Below are 15,141 nucleotides of genomic sequence, written 5' to 3' on the forward strand. Positions count from 1 at the left end.
AAAACTCTCATTTGGAGCACACAGCTGCTGCGATTGTTATATTTTATTTTAAATTACCAAATATAAACATTAATTAATATTTTGTTAGCTAACTTATAGAGCTACTGAGACAGACATCGTAGGCAGGAAGCGTCCCAGTGATCTCAAGGAAACGCAGCAGAATTTGCGAGTATTCTTTGCTGAGTGGAGCTGTCTGTGCACCAGTGGCTACCATCTGACCCGCTCTCGCCTCACTGGGTGTCTCCAGTTCCCTCACATAATCCATAAAATTATCCACGTTGATGGGCACTTCTGCCTTGGGTTTGGGTGCGGCATTCGCCTGCAGTTTGCGATTGAATTCGCTGCGATAGTAGTCGTTGATCATGGACATCATGCCCTTCGAGTACCAATAGATGATGCCAATCAAAAGCATACCCTGCACAAAGGGTCCAACCATATTGTAGACTTTGATTTAGACTTTTCTAGTGAGTATTTCTGAGCATCTACATGCGATTATCTTCGCGGAGGGTCTCCAACCAATGGTTGATCATGTAGAACTGCTCCTTGATGTGGGGCCAGGCCATGGTGACAATCAACATAATTGTGTTGGCAAAGACAAACAGTTTCATCATTTCAAATGCTAAGGGGGAGGAAGAGAGGGAATAGCTCTAATGATTATTTATGCAAGGAAAATAATTGACATACCCTCCGGTGTGCGTAGATAGTCGCCGAATCCGGAATTCAAATCCTTGTCCTCTTCCTCCCTCAGTTCTGGCTTATCCGGGTGCTCTCGGGACTTGCCTTTGCCACCGCCCTCGGCCTTGTCCTTGCCGAACTGTCCCTGGCCGTGTCCCTGTCCGTGTCCGTGACCCTTGGCGCCGTGTCCGCTGTGCTTGTGCCTGCCGTAGCCCGTCGAAGTGTTGGCAAAGGCAGATTTCTTCGATTTCATTGCATCCACCTCAGAGCAGTTTTGGTCAGCCGCCAAGAGCTGCGCTTCGGGTCGGTCCTATCGCGACAAATGCTGCTCCAACAGTGGCACTGTTATTCTGTGGCTCATTCCGCGGCTCGTCAGCCAATTCCCCGTGGCTCTGGGGCTGGCCATTTTATGGTTTCTATTTTATTGATTTGCGATTTTTGCTTGTCGCTGTGTTAGGCAGGAGAGGAGGATTGGGCACAGGGATGGGAATGGGGATGGGGAATGTGGCAGGTGGCAAATAGAAATATGCCGTTAGTGGAGCAATGCGCTTGGATATTCGGCGAGGCATGTGTGCTTATTATATGTGTGCCAGCTTAGTGGATGAATGTGTTTGGCGACAGTCTGTTATGGTGGTGGTGGTGCTGGCTGGGCTCGAACATTGGTTTCAAATTTATTTGTTTTAGCTGAGAACTAGAAATAGAAACAGAATTTCTATAGGAGAATAAATTAGGTTTACTTTTTTTATGTATTTAAGATTTTATGAACAGAAAAGGTACTCACATTTTAATTGATATTCTTGATTAAACTATAAATATTATAATTTATTTTTTTAAAATTAAATTCATAAATTCGGAACCTTAGGAACGTCTTAAATGTTTCTACTAAATCTAAATCTAAATCTTTGTGGAGAGATCATAATTCGATGTTCTTTATAGGCCAGACTTCCGAGTAATATATTTTAATTTTCTTTTGATTTGTTCCACTTGTTTGTGGATCTACTAATACGGACATATTTAATATAATTTAAAATAAATTCTTCAATTCGTTAGCTTAGGACTTTTTTCAATTTTATATAAAATATCTTGGTGGGGAGATCATAATTTCATATTCTTTTTACCACTAAATTTCCTTGAAATATATTTTATTTTTCCTTACTTTTCTTTTCCTTATTGAAGGATCAACTGATATTAAAGATATTGTTAACCCCAAAGCACTTTTCAGCAAACGTTTTATCGTGTTTAAATTCGCATATTGACGTTCATTATTATTTTTGGTTATATGTAAATACTTCGCTAAAACACTAACAAGGAGTAAAACTAAAATAACAACAAGCCTTTCGGGCTTATAAAATTAGATTATGGCAACCGTTTCCAGCACGTTGCTGCCCCTTCTTCAGTGCTTGTTCCTGTTGCGGAGTGACCAGGCAACAGGTGCAAAGGCCACCCAGTACGACCAGCATGCAAAAGGAGGTCAAGGAGAAGGCTATGCTGACCTCTCTGAGTAGGATGAGAAGGGAGGCGGATAGCTGCCATACCCTGGCCCAGGTGTGAGCAGAAAAGGCGAACTGGGTGCGGTGCTCGGGCGGCACTAGTTCACCCATGCAGGCCAGGATCATGGACTGGCCACAGGAGACAGCTACCTTGGGCAGTGTGCTCAAGAACAGCCACAAAGAGATCTCGTAAGCGTCAGGCATATCCACACCGTTGAAGAACCAGCAGAGGCAGCCAATGCAGCCTCCGAAGATGCAGAAGCCTCCTGCCCATTGCCACTGGCGAGGGTTGTGGTGGAACGTCAGGTACAAGGCCGAGAAGCAGCCCAAAATCTCAGCCAAGCCCATGGCCATGGTGTTCAGCAGAAGGTGTTCCCTGCCAAAGGCTCGAATGTTGAGCAGCAGACCCACATGAACCACCAGAAATGCAGCCAGAGCCATGTGCACAGCCACCATGTGGATTGTGGTGCGGCTGTGCCCTCGCCAGAGGTCCAGCCAGCAGACAGGCGAAGACTGCGACAGCAACCGCTCCCTGAGCAACTCCAGCTGATGGGGCAAGTCCTTGGGGACATGGAACCAATGGCCATTGATGCGGGCGGCCTCGAGCACGAGCTCCACAGTCCCATCGATGGCTGTCTGGGAGTCCTTTGTGTGCTGGAGCACCCAACGCGGTGAATCCGGTGTCCATGGCAACAGGAAGATAATTACCAGCAGCGGCAGGCTAATCTCCAAGTAAATGTGCCGCCAGCTGTATGCAAAGGAGGCCATGCCAGGCAGTAGGATCAAACCCAAGGCCCAGAAGGTATCGTAGAGGAGCAGGGCAGCCCGACGATGCTTGCCCGCTGCGATGTCGCTGACTGTGGAAGGGGAATAATTGTTATACGAAACATTCTCCGATATCCTAAGGGACACTCACATATGGCCTCTCCCGCGGTAACCATCAAGGAGCAGGCGATAGCCGCCAGACAGCGCAGGGCGCAGTGCAGACTGAAATCATTCACCAGAACCGTCAGCAGGCCACAGCCGAGGAGCGACCAAATGCCCGTCACGTAGATCTGCCGTGGACTCAGCACCGGCAGCAGCTTGGTGGCCACCACGCCGCCCATGAAGAAGCCAAAGAGATGCCAGTACTGCGACCAGGCCACAAAGATGTCGCTCAGGCAGGCCAAATCGAACTCCATGACGAGGGAGTGGAAGCTCAGCGAGCTGTAGTGGAACTGGTGGCAGCGGTGCAAGGCATAGCCAGAGTCTCCGTGGCTGACCATCACGAAGCACTGGTCCACGGAGACGGAGCTATTATCAGCGCCCTCAAATGGACTCGTATCGCAGCTGTACTCCTCCTCCGGATAGAGGTCGGGGGCTGTGAACAGAATGCTGGCCATGAACCAGGCGGCGGGTATCTTGCACAGGAACACGATGAGCATCGTGCGGAGCTGCCACAGTCCAAAGTCGCCCAGCAAGTGTCCAATGACATCTGTGGATGTATCTCTGGTCAGCGTTGGAGTAGCTGGCTCATTGGCCTCCGGATCGGTGCAGGTGAAGATGTGTGAGTATTGGCCCAGAGCTTGGGGCGTGGGTGAGTGGCGCCGCACCTTTGGCGTCCAGCCAGTGGGGCTGCAGGGGGATAACTCCGGCATCCTTGGTTAGCTTTGAAATTTAGTAAGCACGTCTTGAGAGCGACAACCCTCCAGCATGACTGCGACTTCGCTTAGCACCTCAGTCGGCCAGGTAAACTCGAGGGCTTCGAATCTGTGCCGGCCTCCGATGTCGTCGCTAATCAAATCAAAACGCAAATAAGCGCCAAAAAATGTTCCTAAATGATGGTGCAAACATTTCAACTGGCAGCGAGGGAACGATCTATTTTGCGATCTGCGCACCGCATCGGGCAGCAGACTTTCCACAGCGACTGTGTGTGCAGACAGCAGGTGATGTGGTTGATGTGATTATAGCTAATCAATTGGTTAAGTCAATCAATAGACAGATAATCGGATTATGGTTCATGGAAACCTTTTTATACGATGTCTTATTGATAAATAAAGGTGGAGAAAATATGTATTTTATATATAGTTTACACTGATCGACACAATAAAACTTTGATAATTAATTTCTAGATGGAAAAGAATATTTATTTCGGGAATCATTACGCTGCAACCGTCCAGAACAGGAGGCGGCAGAGCAAAGAAGAAATACATAGAGGAAAAGGTAGCCTCACACATTTTATCATGACTTTATTTGCACATATGTTTTTGCATTTATAAATATTTAATGCCAGCAATTAATTCTCCGTTTCTTCAATGAGTTTTTGCTTAATTAATTTCTGAAAGAACTCAAATATTGTTCATGGCCAGAAGAGAGTCTACTATATTGTAGACACATCTTATCTAAACTTCTTGTATAAACGTTTCATGTGCCACTTCTTGAATGAATAAAATGATATCCCTGGATAAAGGGTAAACCCCTCAGTTCTGTATTGACTTGAGGTATCTCCGAATAGACCTCCCAATTTTTCAATGAATTCATTATTGATCTTAATCTGGAATGCAGTTCTGATCGTGAACCGCAGCCAGACCCAGCCAAGTCCAGAAATCCGCATCCACAAATCCATCTGTGATGTAATAATATATTTTTGTGAGCAAGTGTTACGTCGGAAATTGTTTACGTTTACTTTCGTTGGAAAATGGCATTTTCTCGCATTTGCAATTTCATGGAAAAAACTTGTTTCTGGAGGACCAAAACAAGCCAGGCCAAAGCTTTGCTTTTCTTTCCCAAAGCCAGTTGGTGTTGGTTGGAAAGTGAGTGAGTGTCGCCCCAGTCAGTTGCAGTTGTGGCTTCCAAGTGGCCGCATCATGGAAAAGACTAAAGTGGAAAACCCAATGGATATCTACCACGATTCAGTGATCTTCATAACAGGTAAATGGGACACAGATCTCTCTGCCTCTCCATGGATAACTCAATTGAATGATGCAGGAGCCACGGGCTTTGTGGGCAAGACGCTGCTGGAGAAGCTGCTCTGGAGTTTTCCACAAATCAAGCGGATCTACATGCTGATCCGACCCAAGGGCGGTGTCAGCGTCAAGCAAAGATTCCAGGAGTTTCTGCAGAATCGAATCTTCGAGCGACTGCGAGCCGAACATCCGGAGCGACTGAAGAAAATCTTTCATTTCGCTGGCAACATTGAGGACGACAATTTCGGTATGCCTTGGAGTGAAAATCATCTTAAACCACTTTGGCTTTACCTGAGGTGGTGTGGGGTGGGTGCTTTCATCAACAGGTTTGTCAGAGGCGGACAGAGTCAGGTTGTGCGGCGAGGTGAACATTATCTTCCACAGTGCGGCAACGGTAAGTCTTCACATGGAAGTTGCTGGCTGCCACATCTGAAATGAGTGATTCGCTTTGCAGGTGCGCTTCAATGAGTGCCTCAAGGTGGCAGCGCGTGTCAACTCCCAGGCGACATACAATTTGCTGGAACTCTGCAGAGAAATGACACAATTGAGGGTAAGTCAGTCCCCGAGTCGATTGATTGATTGATTGATTGCTGATCTTGAATCCCCGCAGAGCTTTTTGTATGTTTCCACGGCCTACTGCAATCCGGGTCGCAAATATGTGGACGAGGAAGTGTATCCCACACTGCCGCCGGTGGACTGGCGTCAGTTCCTCACCTGCACCAAGAAAATACCCGAAGACTATCTCAATCAGCTGTCGGACTACATCAAGGGCCCGCATGTCAACACCTACACATTCACCAAGTCCATAGCCGAGCAGATTGTCAACGCGTACAAGGATGTGATTCCCATTGTGATTGTGAGACCCTCGATTGTGACGGCCGCCTACCGGGAGCCATATCCCGGCTGGATCGACAACATACAGGCCATCAGTGGCATCATGATGGAGATTGGCAAGGGCGGCATCAGCAGCATATTGGGCGACAAGGATATGATATGCGACATCATACCAGTGGACTTTGTGGTCAATGCGATGATTATGATGATTAACAAGGCAAAGTTGGGCAGGTAAGTGTGGCGGGAAAGTGATCTTCTGAATGATCTCCTGACACTCTTTATCTTTTCCCCTTAGTTTAAGCATCTGCAATGCCACATCGGGTGTGACAAACCCCATCACTTGGCAGCATTTGGGGGAGCTAACCATGAAGTGGTCGAGGATCTATCCCACCAAGCGTATGATTATGTTCCCCAACTTCAAGTATCGTCGCAGTGCCTCCCAACATGAGCTGGCCGTGTGGATGCTGCACTTTGTGCCCGCCCTGCTAATGGATCTGCGCACGCTGCTGCTGTCCCAGAAGAAGCGAATGGTCACGCCCATAGCCAGGAAGTTTCGACAGGCCTGTCTGGCAGGTGAATTCTCAAAGAATATATCCAGAAAATCCAACTATAATTTGATTTCGCTTTCAGGCAGCTTCTTTTCGCTGAATGAATGGATCTTCAAGAACAAAAGTCGCTATTACTTCAAAGAACAGATTGAGAACGGCACTTTTCCCATGCTCTACTGGAACCTGGAAGATCTCGACTACGATGAATACGTGCGGCGTCACATGATTGGCATTAACAAATATTTGCATCGGGAAAACTTTACTGTGGACTCCAATAAGCTTATGGTAACAAAGTGAGTGCCTGAGGCAAATATATGCAGAGTTCTCCTCTTGTGTGTGTTCTATGAGTAATACTTTTCCTACGCTGTTTTGCAGGGTCTATTGGGTCTGGATATTTCTTCATTTGTGCTTTTACATGTTGCTTATCTACGTCATATTTTAGTCAGAAATAAGTGTGTAATTTAAGAGTTTTATGTTTGCAATAACTCAAAGAATATCTAGAATAACAATTCACTTAACCTAATCACAGAAGAATGTTTGTTTCATTAGCTGAGTAATACGACACAAAAGCTATCCTATACAGAGGTTTTCCATCATAAAAGTATCTCCAATTCCATGCTACAATCGTGTGTTGTTCACATCCGACTCGATGGTCCAAACGGGTGCATTCAAGGGCGACTGCTCCTTCTTGTCGCACTGCTCCACTGCCTGAGGCGGCACAACAGGGGCCACACTTGTCCGGGGCGTGAGTATCAGACTGGTGCAGATCCCACCCAGAATGCTGAACACACAGTACGAGGTCAGCGACATGGCCGTATCGATTTTCTTGAGTACATTGAAGAACGGGGCCGACAGCAGCCACACGCGTGCCCAGGTGACGACGGAAAACACAAAGAGTTGTTTCTTATTGGCCGGCATCAGTTCGTTCATGCAGGCAAGAATCATGGACTGGGCACAGGAGACTGCCGCCTTGGGTATGGTGGCAATGATCATCCATAAACTGACTTTGAGATCAGCATCCACTAGGGAAGGACAAAAGTGTTAGATTTCAATCTAGAAGGGGGATTCTGTTCATATTTACTCTGATCTGCATTGGTAAAGATCCAGCCCAGACAGCCTAGGATGCCGGCAAGTATATTGAACACTCCAGCACATTGCCACTTCCATTTGTTGTGCTTGAGCGTGAAATGTAAGGCCAAGAAGCAGCCAATAATCTCAGAGAATCCTGTCAGTTGGAAGATTATTAATATTGGATCAAAGTAATAGCTGAACCTCCCCCTTACCCATTGCAATGGTATTCGGCACGAGATAATCCCTGCCAAAGGATCGTATGTTCAGCAGCATGCCCATAAAGTTGATCACAAAGAAAGCCAACGCCAGATGAGCGGCAATCATGTGGGTCTTGGCCCGCTTTCCCACCCACAACTCCTTCCAGGGAGCAGGCGGTGGTTGGGCCTTGAGTCGCTGGCTGAGTTGGTCCAACTGCTGCCGAAAGTCGGGTGGGATTTTGAAGGTGCGATCGTTGATGGCGGCACCCTCTCGCACAATCTGCTCCACATTGTCGATGGAGAAACGATCTACGGCATGTTTGAGCAGCCAGCGGGGTGAATCGGGAGTCCAGTAGAGCAAGACAATCAGCATGATGGTGGGGAAGGTAATGCCCACATAGATCAGGGACCAACTGTTGAAGAATGAGGAGAGGCCAGGCAACAGGATCACACCCACGGACCAGAAGGTGTCGTACAAGATGATGGCACCAATGCGATGCATTCCAGCAGTGATATCCGCAACTAGTGGGACACGAATTTTAGATAGGAATTTCCGGAGTATTCGATGGACTTACATATAGCCTGTCCAGCGGTGAACATGATGGCACAGCAGACAGCCGAAAGACATCGAAAGGCGCAGTGCAGACTGAAGTCTCGGGCATACCCCGTAACGACGCCGCACACAATCTGTGCCACAGCGCCCACGCAGTAGGTGCTCCTTGGACTAATGCCCAGCATCATCTTTGTGCCAAGCACGCCGCCCACGAGCACACCAAACAGATGCCAGTACTGAGTCCATGCCACAAAGATGTCTCGCAGGCAGACCAGATTGAACTGCATGATCAGGGAGTCAAAGCTGGACACGTAGGAGAACTGTTCGCATTCCGTCGTACTGCCCGTGGCCTCATCCATCACATAGCACTGATTGTCCGAGATGCTGTAGTTGGAGCTGCTGCCACTGCTGCCCTCCAGGTAGCTGGTGTCACAGGTGAACTCCGAGCCGGGATACAGCTCGGGGCCGGTGAATATGATGCAGGCCATGAACCAGGCGGCAGGAATCTTGCACAGAAATATGATGAGGATCGTTCTCAGCTGCCAGATGCCGAAGTCCCCCACCACATCGCCAATGACATCGCTGCCTGGGGGTGCTGCTGTCGGAGCTGGGAGTGTGACTGCCCTCATTCTCTTGGCAGATTCACTTTCAATCTCATTCGAATGGGCGTGCGAGACTTGGCGCTGGGACAACTGCGGACTGGGCGTAGTGGGACGTCCGGCTCGTATGGCCGGTAGATTAACCATTGCTGCAGTGGATCCTCCTCGCTAGTGGGACATTCTGTGGAAAATGAGTTGCAAAACATTTGTTAGCTGCTTTGCCTCGCATATTTCTCAGCTGTTTATTTATTCTTCTGCTCGGATATTGCAATATTGCCTCTCTCCTTGTAGTATTTCCCCTCTGGCCCAATCAATTGATATAAATTGAAAGCGGTTTACAGCTGAAATCACTTGACTTCAAGAAGAGCATTGAATATCACGCGGAATTGTTGAAATGCCTGTGCTGCGGTTACTGTTTATTTGATTGATTTTCATTATTACAAGGATGGATGGAAGTTTCAAACAAATTTTAGTGATCTACTTTGGGGCTTTTCTCATATTTGCGGTTAACATGTTCACGATCCACTGAAGTTACTTTGCGAATGTTTATTATAGTCTGGCAAGGAAAATATTTAGAGCATGACGAAGTTGAAATACCCTTCTGCCTCTTAACAGCCTGCCAAAGGCGGTGAACCCATAAATGAGACGTGTGCTTTGGTTTAATGTTCATCCGATTGGGATCAAATTTTAGTGCATTAGTTAGCAGACATTTTAAAATAAGACATGCTAATTGTGCACATTAAGCAATGAAGTCACACGCCACAAAGAATAACCTGACCTGTCATACTCTCTGAGAGGGTACAAGAAAGAAGGTACAAATAACAGTTATGCTGTCGGCTGCACTCTCTCGACTTTGCTTGCTGCTTGCTTGCATTTCAGCTGACCAGAGAAACAGTTATGCTGCTGTGCATGCGCTCTCTCGCATTTGATGCTCATAGAAGATAAGAGAGCAACATGAACGGGCATGTCGTAAGCTTTTGCAATGTTGTCTCTCTCTGTTCTCTTGGACTTTTGCCCTTGCTTCTGCTACCTGCTTTAATTTCTTCTCCCCCTACAAACAAGCATATGTACATTTGTACATGTACATACATACATACATATGTATGTACGAATGTTCTTGTTGTCTCCTTGCACTGATTTGATATCGTATCGTAAATCACGCACCTCAAACATTAAGTTGTATCGACATCGGTTGATTAAAGGCAGATAATGAGTATTGTTCCACTGCATTATCTGTTTATTTGCAGTGCACAAACATTGCGAAGATTTGCAGTCATACGATTGATCTGTTAATTGGCTAGATCTTCGCTTGCCAACTCTCTGTTTGATCAACTTTATTGACCGCACTCTTTATGCTTCGATTCCGTAGGCGCTAATTTGGTATTGTCTGGTATGGAAGCTGCCCCACCTCCAGACCAGCGGCCAGGCGGCACATCTGTTTGTCCGGCTATTGGTTGTGCAAATATTTTAGGTTCATATTTTCCAGGTAGTGCTAATTATTGGAAACTGGTCTGGAATCTGGTCTCGCTGGACTTGAATATTTGAATTTCCTATTTGATCCGATAGTGGTTAGTTTTCGTTCCATGCAATGGACACGAAGGCGAAGGCAGGTCGTGCAATTAGTTGAATGACTTGTTTAGAATCCAAATGCAAATTAATAATTGCCCACAGCGCGAACAACTGAACTACAACATGTACCAGGAAGGCGTAATAGCTGATAGAGTGCTCAAGATTTTGACACGGTAATAAATAACCAAAATATTCATTCATTTTAATGGAATGCACTCCAATTAACTATGGAACTACGTTGCGTTTTCTTTTAAATATTTTTGCTACATACTCGAAAGTGCCTGTCCTGTTACTGACCTTTATCAACGGGAACTATGGCAAACTCTTGATATCAGCGATCAAAAAACAATTTGCCAAACACCACAAACATTCAAACGTTGTTCCTTCTATGAGAGTGAACGATACACTTTTGTCTGTTGAATTATTTGATTGCATACAAATTAATATAAATTAATTAAGCGAACAATAAATATTGTGTGCGTGCGTGTAGATGTTGGGTCTATAAGGCAGCTTTCCAATTTGCACGTCGCGCCGCCGTTTTTCTCCTGGGGAGCGAACGCGTCTCAATCGGTTGAGAATCAAATGGCAACTGACGACAGTATCGCCACCATAGGGGCCGCAGAGACAGTCCCGATTGTGGGGCCCACACACTAGCAGACAGAGAGACTCGAGCGTTAATTTTCTAAATGAATTTGCTTAAATAATAAAAACCTATTAACAGAGTTCGATATTTTTTTTTGTTTTTTCGAAATTTCTATCGAGTTTTTGTGGTCTAGTTGACTATCCTTACAGCTCAGGGCTTTTGTAGTTCTACAAGAGGAAATGTATTCTGTTTTTATAAAGGCGAGACAATTGTGGTCAAGGGTTACATGTCACTTCCGCAACTTGTTTGCCCATTTAATATTTAATTTTATTGTACAGCAGACTGTTTAATCGATAAAGTGTCCTCTCTCAATGCTCTTTATGATATTGGTTTCTGTTTGAGTTTAGCAATCAAGTGTGCATTATCTTGGCGCGACAACGTAAGAGGGGGCTCTGCTCCATTAAAGGGGTTATGGCTTAGGGGCCGTAATAATTATTTTACTTTACGTTATCAGCTTGTTTGCCGGTGGGTACAAGTGCTATCCAAGCCAACTTGTTCTGCCCTCTCTCGCGCGGATTTCTATTTTAATCTTTATTGTCTGCTTTGCTGTTTTATTTTTTCATTTTTCTGCAATGACACATCGATTGTTGGGTTCTGTATTTAGTTGCGATTGACCTACATTAATTTTGTGCAGCAATTAATCTGATTAATGCGTTTTCAATACTCTCAGTGGATCTTATCAGAGTTTCTCTGAATTATTAGCTACAGGATGTGCATCATTTAATTATCATAATTGTTTTTTAAATTAGTTTAATTTGTTATAACGCGTATCACGTCGATTGCTAATTGAGTTCATCACTTTTTGGTATCGAAAAAAACGAAAGATTCATAATTTAATTAACAGTTGGTGACGCCAAATGCTCGGATTTTGATTGATATTAATACCGGTTGGGCTTACCTTCAGGCAAGCTTCGATTTTTGTGGCGAAATCCAACGATTTTATTTGCCAAACATATGGAAAAGGATGTGCTCCAGATGTCATTAAATTCCTACTATAATTTTTATTGCAACAAAATAATTTAAAGCATAGAAATCAGCTACTTTCCTAGGGAAGGACTTGCATTAAGGTAATTTCTAGTATAGGTAGACCATAACTTATTGTGCATCACTTCCAACTCACATTAAAATGTATCTTTAATCAAAGCCTACTTTTAGGCACCGCAAAATCCCTTCAAATGGTTTCCAAACTGCGCGATTTGGCAGCCTCAGTTGTGCCCACCTCTTCGGATCTCTTCTCTAGTTCCATCTCCGCCAGGCTGTCACACTCATTGATGGGATAGAAATTGATGTGCCAGATATCGGCTATGCTCACAGCCATATTCCGCTCAAAGTTGCTCAACAGTTCGTTGCTGTAGCCGCTGACTTCGGTGCTGGCGGAGCTGCAGCGACGCAGAATCATCTGCGAGTGACGGCGGTAGGTGTTGGGCGTGGGCACCTGGCTGATGTGGGGCTGTTCCGTGTTCCAGTAGTAACGGTTGAGGCGTCGCAGGGCCAGGCCATAGATCCAGCCAACGGTGGCAATGATGGTGATGGGCACCAACGGATGTATCACAGTCAAGACGCTCAGAAAGGGGCAAAACACCAGGCACAGGCGACTAAAAGTCACCACCGAGAGCATCAGCAAGACTCGGTTCTCACTGGAAACCATTTCACCCGTGCAGGTGGTCAGTACGGCTATAGAAGCCGAGTTGGCCAGCTTCAAAATCAGCCAGAAGATGAGCTCCAGTCCCACGCGTCGTGAGTTTCGTTCTAGTTACGGAAAAGGAGAGAGTTTAAGGTAAGAGTATTCAAATTATTTCAGATTTCTTACCAGTTTCAGGCAGCAGCCAGACCAGATAGGTGCTTAGGCTTGCGACAATCATTAGATTCCCGGCCCAGCGCCAATGGCGACGCGTATAGAGAATCATGTAGAGGCCCACAAAGACGCCAACCATTTCGGCGAATCCCAAGGCCGCAGTGTTCACATGAACTTGAGCCGCTCCCAGGTTACGTATCATCAGCAGGGTGATGTTGTACAGCACCATGGCACAGCCCCAGATCCAGTGAATGTAAATCAATTGACTGCGCTTCGTCTCCCCATCCCAGATGCGACAGTAGCTGCGCTTCTGTTCGGCCGCCAGTTCGAGATCCTTGGCATATGCCGTCAGCTGAACATCCAGCGTGAGCGGCACCTTGCGATTGTTGTAGGTGGCAGACTCCAGGAGCTGTCGCAGTGCCGCCTCAACGCGCTGATGTCGCAACAGCCAGCGCGGAGCATCGGCAATCCAGCGGTGCAGCCAGACCAGCACGATGAGGGAGGAGGATATGGCCACGTACAGGTAGCTCCAGTCATCGAAGTATATGGAAATGCCGGGCAGCAGCACCAGTCCAATCGACCAGAAGAGCTCCGACAATGTGATGACTATGATGCGCGCCTGTCCCGAGGTAATGTCGTTCACTGAAGCGAGAGATGAAAGTGAGTTCGTGTCTTGGGTCTTTTGATTTGGGTTGCTCTCCACTTACATATGAACTGCCCCGAGGTGTACATGAGGGCGCAGAAGATGGACGTGAGACAGCGAAAGTAAATGTGCAACTGGTAGGTGTCCACCAGACCTGTGAGATTGCCACAGAAGATCTGTCCCAGCATGCCCAGCAGCATGAGGCGACGCGGACTGATGCTGAGCAGAAAATTCAACCATTAATATCGATTTCATTGCAGTAGTTTCCAGCGTACAAACCGTTTGAGAGCCGTGTAGGCCATTAGTCCACCAATCAGCGCACCCAGAGCATGAAAGGATTGCGTCACAGCCACCAAAACGCGTCGCGAACAAATCAAATCAAATTCCGTGATAAGCGACTTGTAGGCCGTCGTGTGCTCCACTTGCTCACAGGGCAGAGATGACGTTGAATCGTCTTTCGGGGCAGTGGCATTCCACTCCTGTCCATGGCGACTCACAAAACCACGGGCCAGGGTCTGGGCATAGGCATTGCACACATCCACATTGAACAGTCGATCTGTGCTGCGCTCCTCCTGCCACAGATTGTTGATGCGACGGTCGGCGCTCTCCTGTGGCAGCGGTTCGCTGGCATTCCAGTCTGACGGACGACACACAAGCTCTCCTTTCCAGGGATACGGCGCTGTGTAGATGATGCAGGCCATGAACCAGGCACTGGGAATCTTGCAGAGAAATATCAGCAGAATTGTCCGCAACTGCCAGCGCCCAAAACTCCCATGGATCTGCTCCACAACGTCCACGGCAACGGATGACTTGCGTCGATTTGGACTACCACCCGATTCCGATTCAGATTCCGGCATGATCAGGCCGCGCTGACACCTCGGCGAACGGACTCGGACTGACTTTGCTAATTTTTCATCGATCGGATTTTTTGATGGCTGACTGACTGGGTGGAAAACGATGTTTGTTCTACTGTTTAGTTGTCTCCGCAAATTGGTGCAAATTAGTCGGAGATTTTGTGCCGAGTCTGAGTGACGACTTATTATTAGCATTGTTTTCTTTTTATTTATACCACCAATGACGTGTGCTGCATGCAAAATGGGAAAGAGCTATCCAAATTATTCAATCTCCTTAAAATTGGGCAAGAAACAAATTTTCCATTGATCATTTAGCCCATTTATTTGATGAAGCTTTAATTAATATGACAAGATTCACACCTCACGCGAAGATGAGCTTTTGAAGTTTATAAAAGCTCACAGACTTCTGTGCTGGTCCGGAAGGTCTCCCATTGCGGTTTTGATATTAAGAAATAAAGTATATTTTTACAATCACAAAAAATAACGATGTGCGGTCGACACATAGCGGAGAAACTCATGAAAAATATTACCTATTGCAAAATAACGTTTTAAAATTATATATTTTAATGGAAGGATTCGGAAGATTCTTCCGCCTGCGTGGACGGAGTTACGACTCATTATACAGTGGCGCCCCTAGTGTTCGTAAAATGTTAAAAGATCTTTTAAAACTTTGGCTCAACAGTTAGGTTTTCACACCATATTTTAGGTGCAACTTTTTTCGCAAT

General features: G+C 46.3%; 6 protein-coding genes across 7 annotated transcripts; 1 reads left to right on the forward strand and 5 right to left on the reverse strand.

The window, feature by feature from the left end:
* Positions 1–51: 51 nt before the first annotated feature.
* Positions 52–469, reverse strand: LOC117896719. The gene has a single exon (XM_034805180.1). It carries the CDS (start codon positions 434–436, stop codon positions 89–91), a length of 348 nt encoding a protein of 115 aa, XP_034661071.1. The 5' UTR covers positions 437–469; the 3' UTR covers positions 52–88.
* LOC117896718 lies at positions 456–1,025 on the reverse strand. The gene is made up of 2 exons (XM_034805179.1): positions 685–1,025; positions 456–619 (listed from the first exon to the last, which is right to left on the reverse strand). Exons 1-2 carry the CDS (start codon positions 926–928, stop codon positions 483–485), a joined length of 381 nt encoding a protein of 126 aa, XP_034661070.1. The 5' UTR covers positions 929–1,025; the 3' UTR covers positions 456–482.
* Positions 1,026–1,937: 912 nt separating this feature from the next.
* LOC117896858 (solute carrier family 22 member 1) lies at positions 1,938–3,850 on the reverse strand. The gene is made up of 2 exons (XM_034805387.1): positions 3,082–3,850; positions 1,938–3,022 (listed from the first exon to the last, which is right to left on the reverse strand). Exons 1-2 carry the CDS (start codon positions 3,800–3,802, stop codon positions 2,019–2,021), a joined length of 1,725 nt encoding a protein of 574 aa, XP_034661278.1. The 5' UTR covers positions 3,803–3,850; the 3' UTR covers positions 1,938–2,018.
* A 1,117-nt stretch (positions 3,851–4,967) lies between these two features.
* LOC117896731 (putative fatty acyl-CoA reductase CG5065) lies at positions 4,968–7,075 on the forward strand. The gene is made up of 8 exons (XM_034805195.1): positions 4,968–5,075; positions 5,133–5,357; positions 5,437–5,504; positions 5,565–5,660; positions 5,721–6,175; positions 6,240–6,517; positions 6,575–6,785; positions 6,868–7,075. Exons 1-8 carry the CDS (start codon positions 5,012–5,014, stop codon positions 6,932–6,934), a joined length of 1,464 nt encoding a protein of 487 aa, XP_034661086.1. The 5' UTR covers positions 4,968–5,011; the 3' UTR covers positions 6,935–7,075.
* On the reverse strand, positions 6,953–11,066 carry LOC117896725 (solute carrier family 22 member 13). Of its 2 annotated transcripts, none has more exons than XM_034805189.1 (5): positions 10,779–11,066; positions 8,336–9,093; positions 7,776–8,282; positions 7,574–7,717; positions 6,953–7,514 (listed from the first exon to the last, which is right to left on the reverse strand). In XM_034805189.1, the coding sequence occupies exons 2-5, from the start codon at positions 9,057–9,059 to the stop codon at positions 7,111–7,113; spliced, it is 1,779 nt and encodes a 592-aa protein (XP_034661080.1). In that variant the 5' UTR covers positions 9,060–9,093; positions 10,779–11,066; the 3' UTR covers positions 6,953–7,110. The 2 variants fall into 2 exon arrangements, with proteins under 2 accessions (XP_034661080.1, XP_034661081.1); XM_034805190.1 differs by lacking the exon at positions 10,779–11,066 and adding an exon at positions 9,252–9,369.
* Positions 11,067–12,218: 1,152 nt separating this feature from the next.
* LOC117896724 (solute carrier family 22 member 8) lies at positions 12,219–14,467 on the reverse strand. The gene is made up of 4 exons (XM_034805188.1): positions 13,842–14,467; positions 13,627–13,781; positions 12,935–13,561; positions 12,219–12,873 (listed from the first exon to the last, which is right to left on the reverse strand). The coding sequence occupies exons 1-4, from the start codon at positions 14,417–14,419 to the stop codon at positions 12,296–12,298; spliced, it is 1,938 nt and encodes a 645-aa protein (XP_034661079.1). The 5' UTR covers positions 14,420–14,467; the 3' UTR covers positions 12,219–12,295.
* Between the last annotated feature and the right edge of the window lie 674 nt (positions 14,468–15,141).

The sequence above is a fragment of the Drosophila subobscura genome, chromosome O, assembly GCF_008121235.1.
Source record: "Drosophila subobscura isolate 14011-0131.10 chromosome O, UCBerk_Dsub_1.0, whole genome shotgun sequence".
NCBI lineage: Eukaryota > Metazoa > Arthropoda > Insecta > Diptera > Drosophilidae > Drosophila > Drosophila subobscura.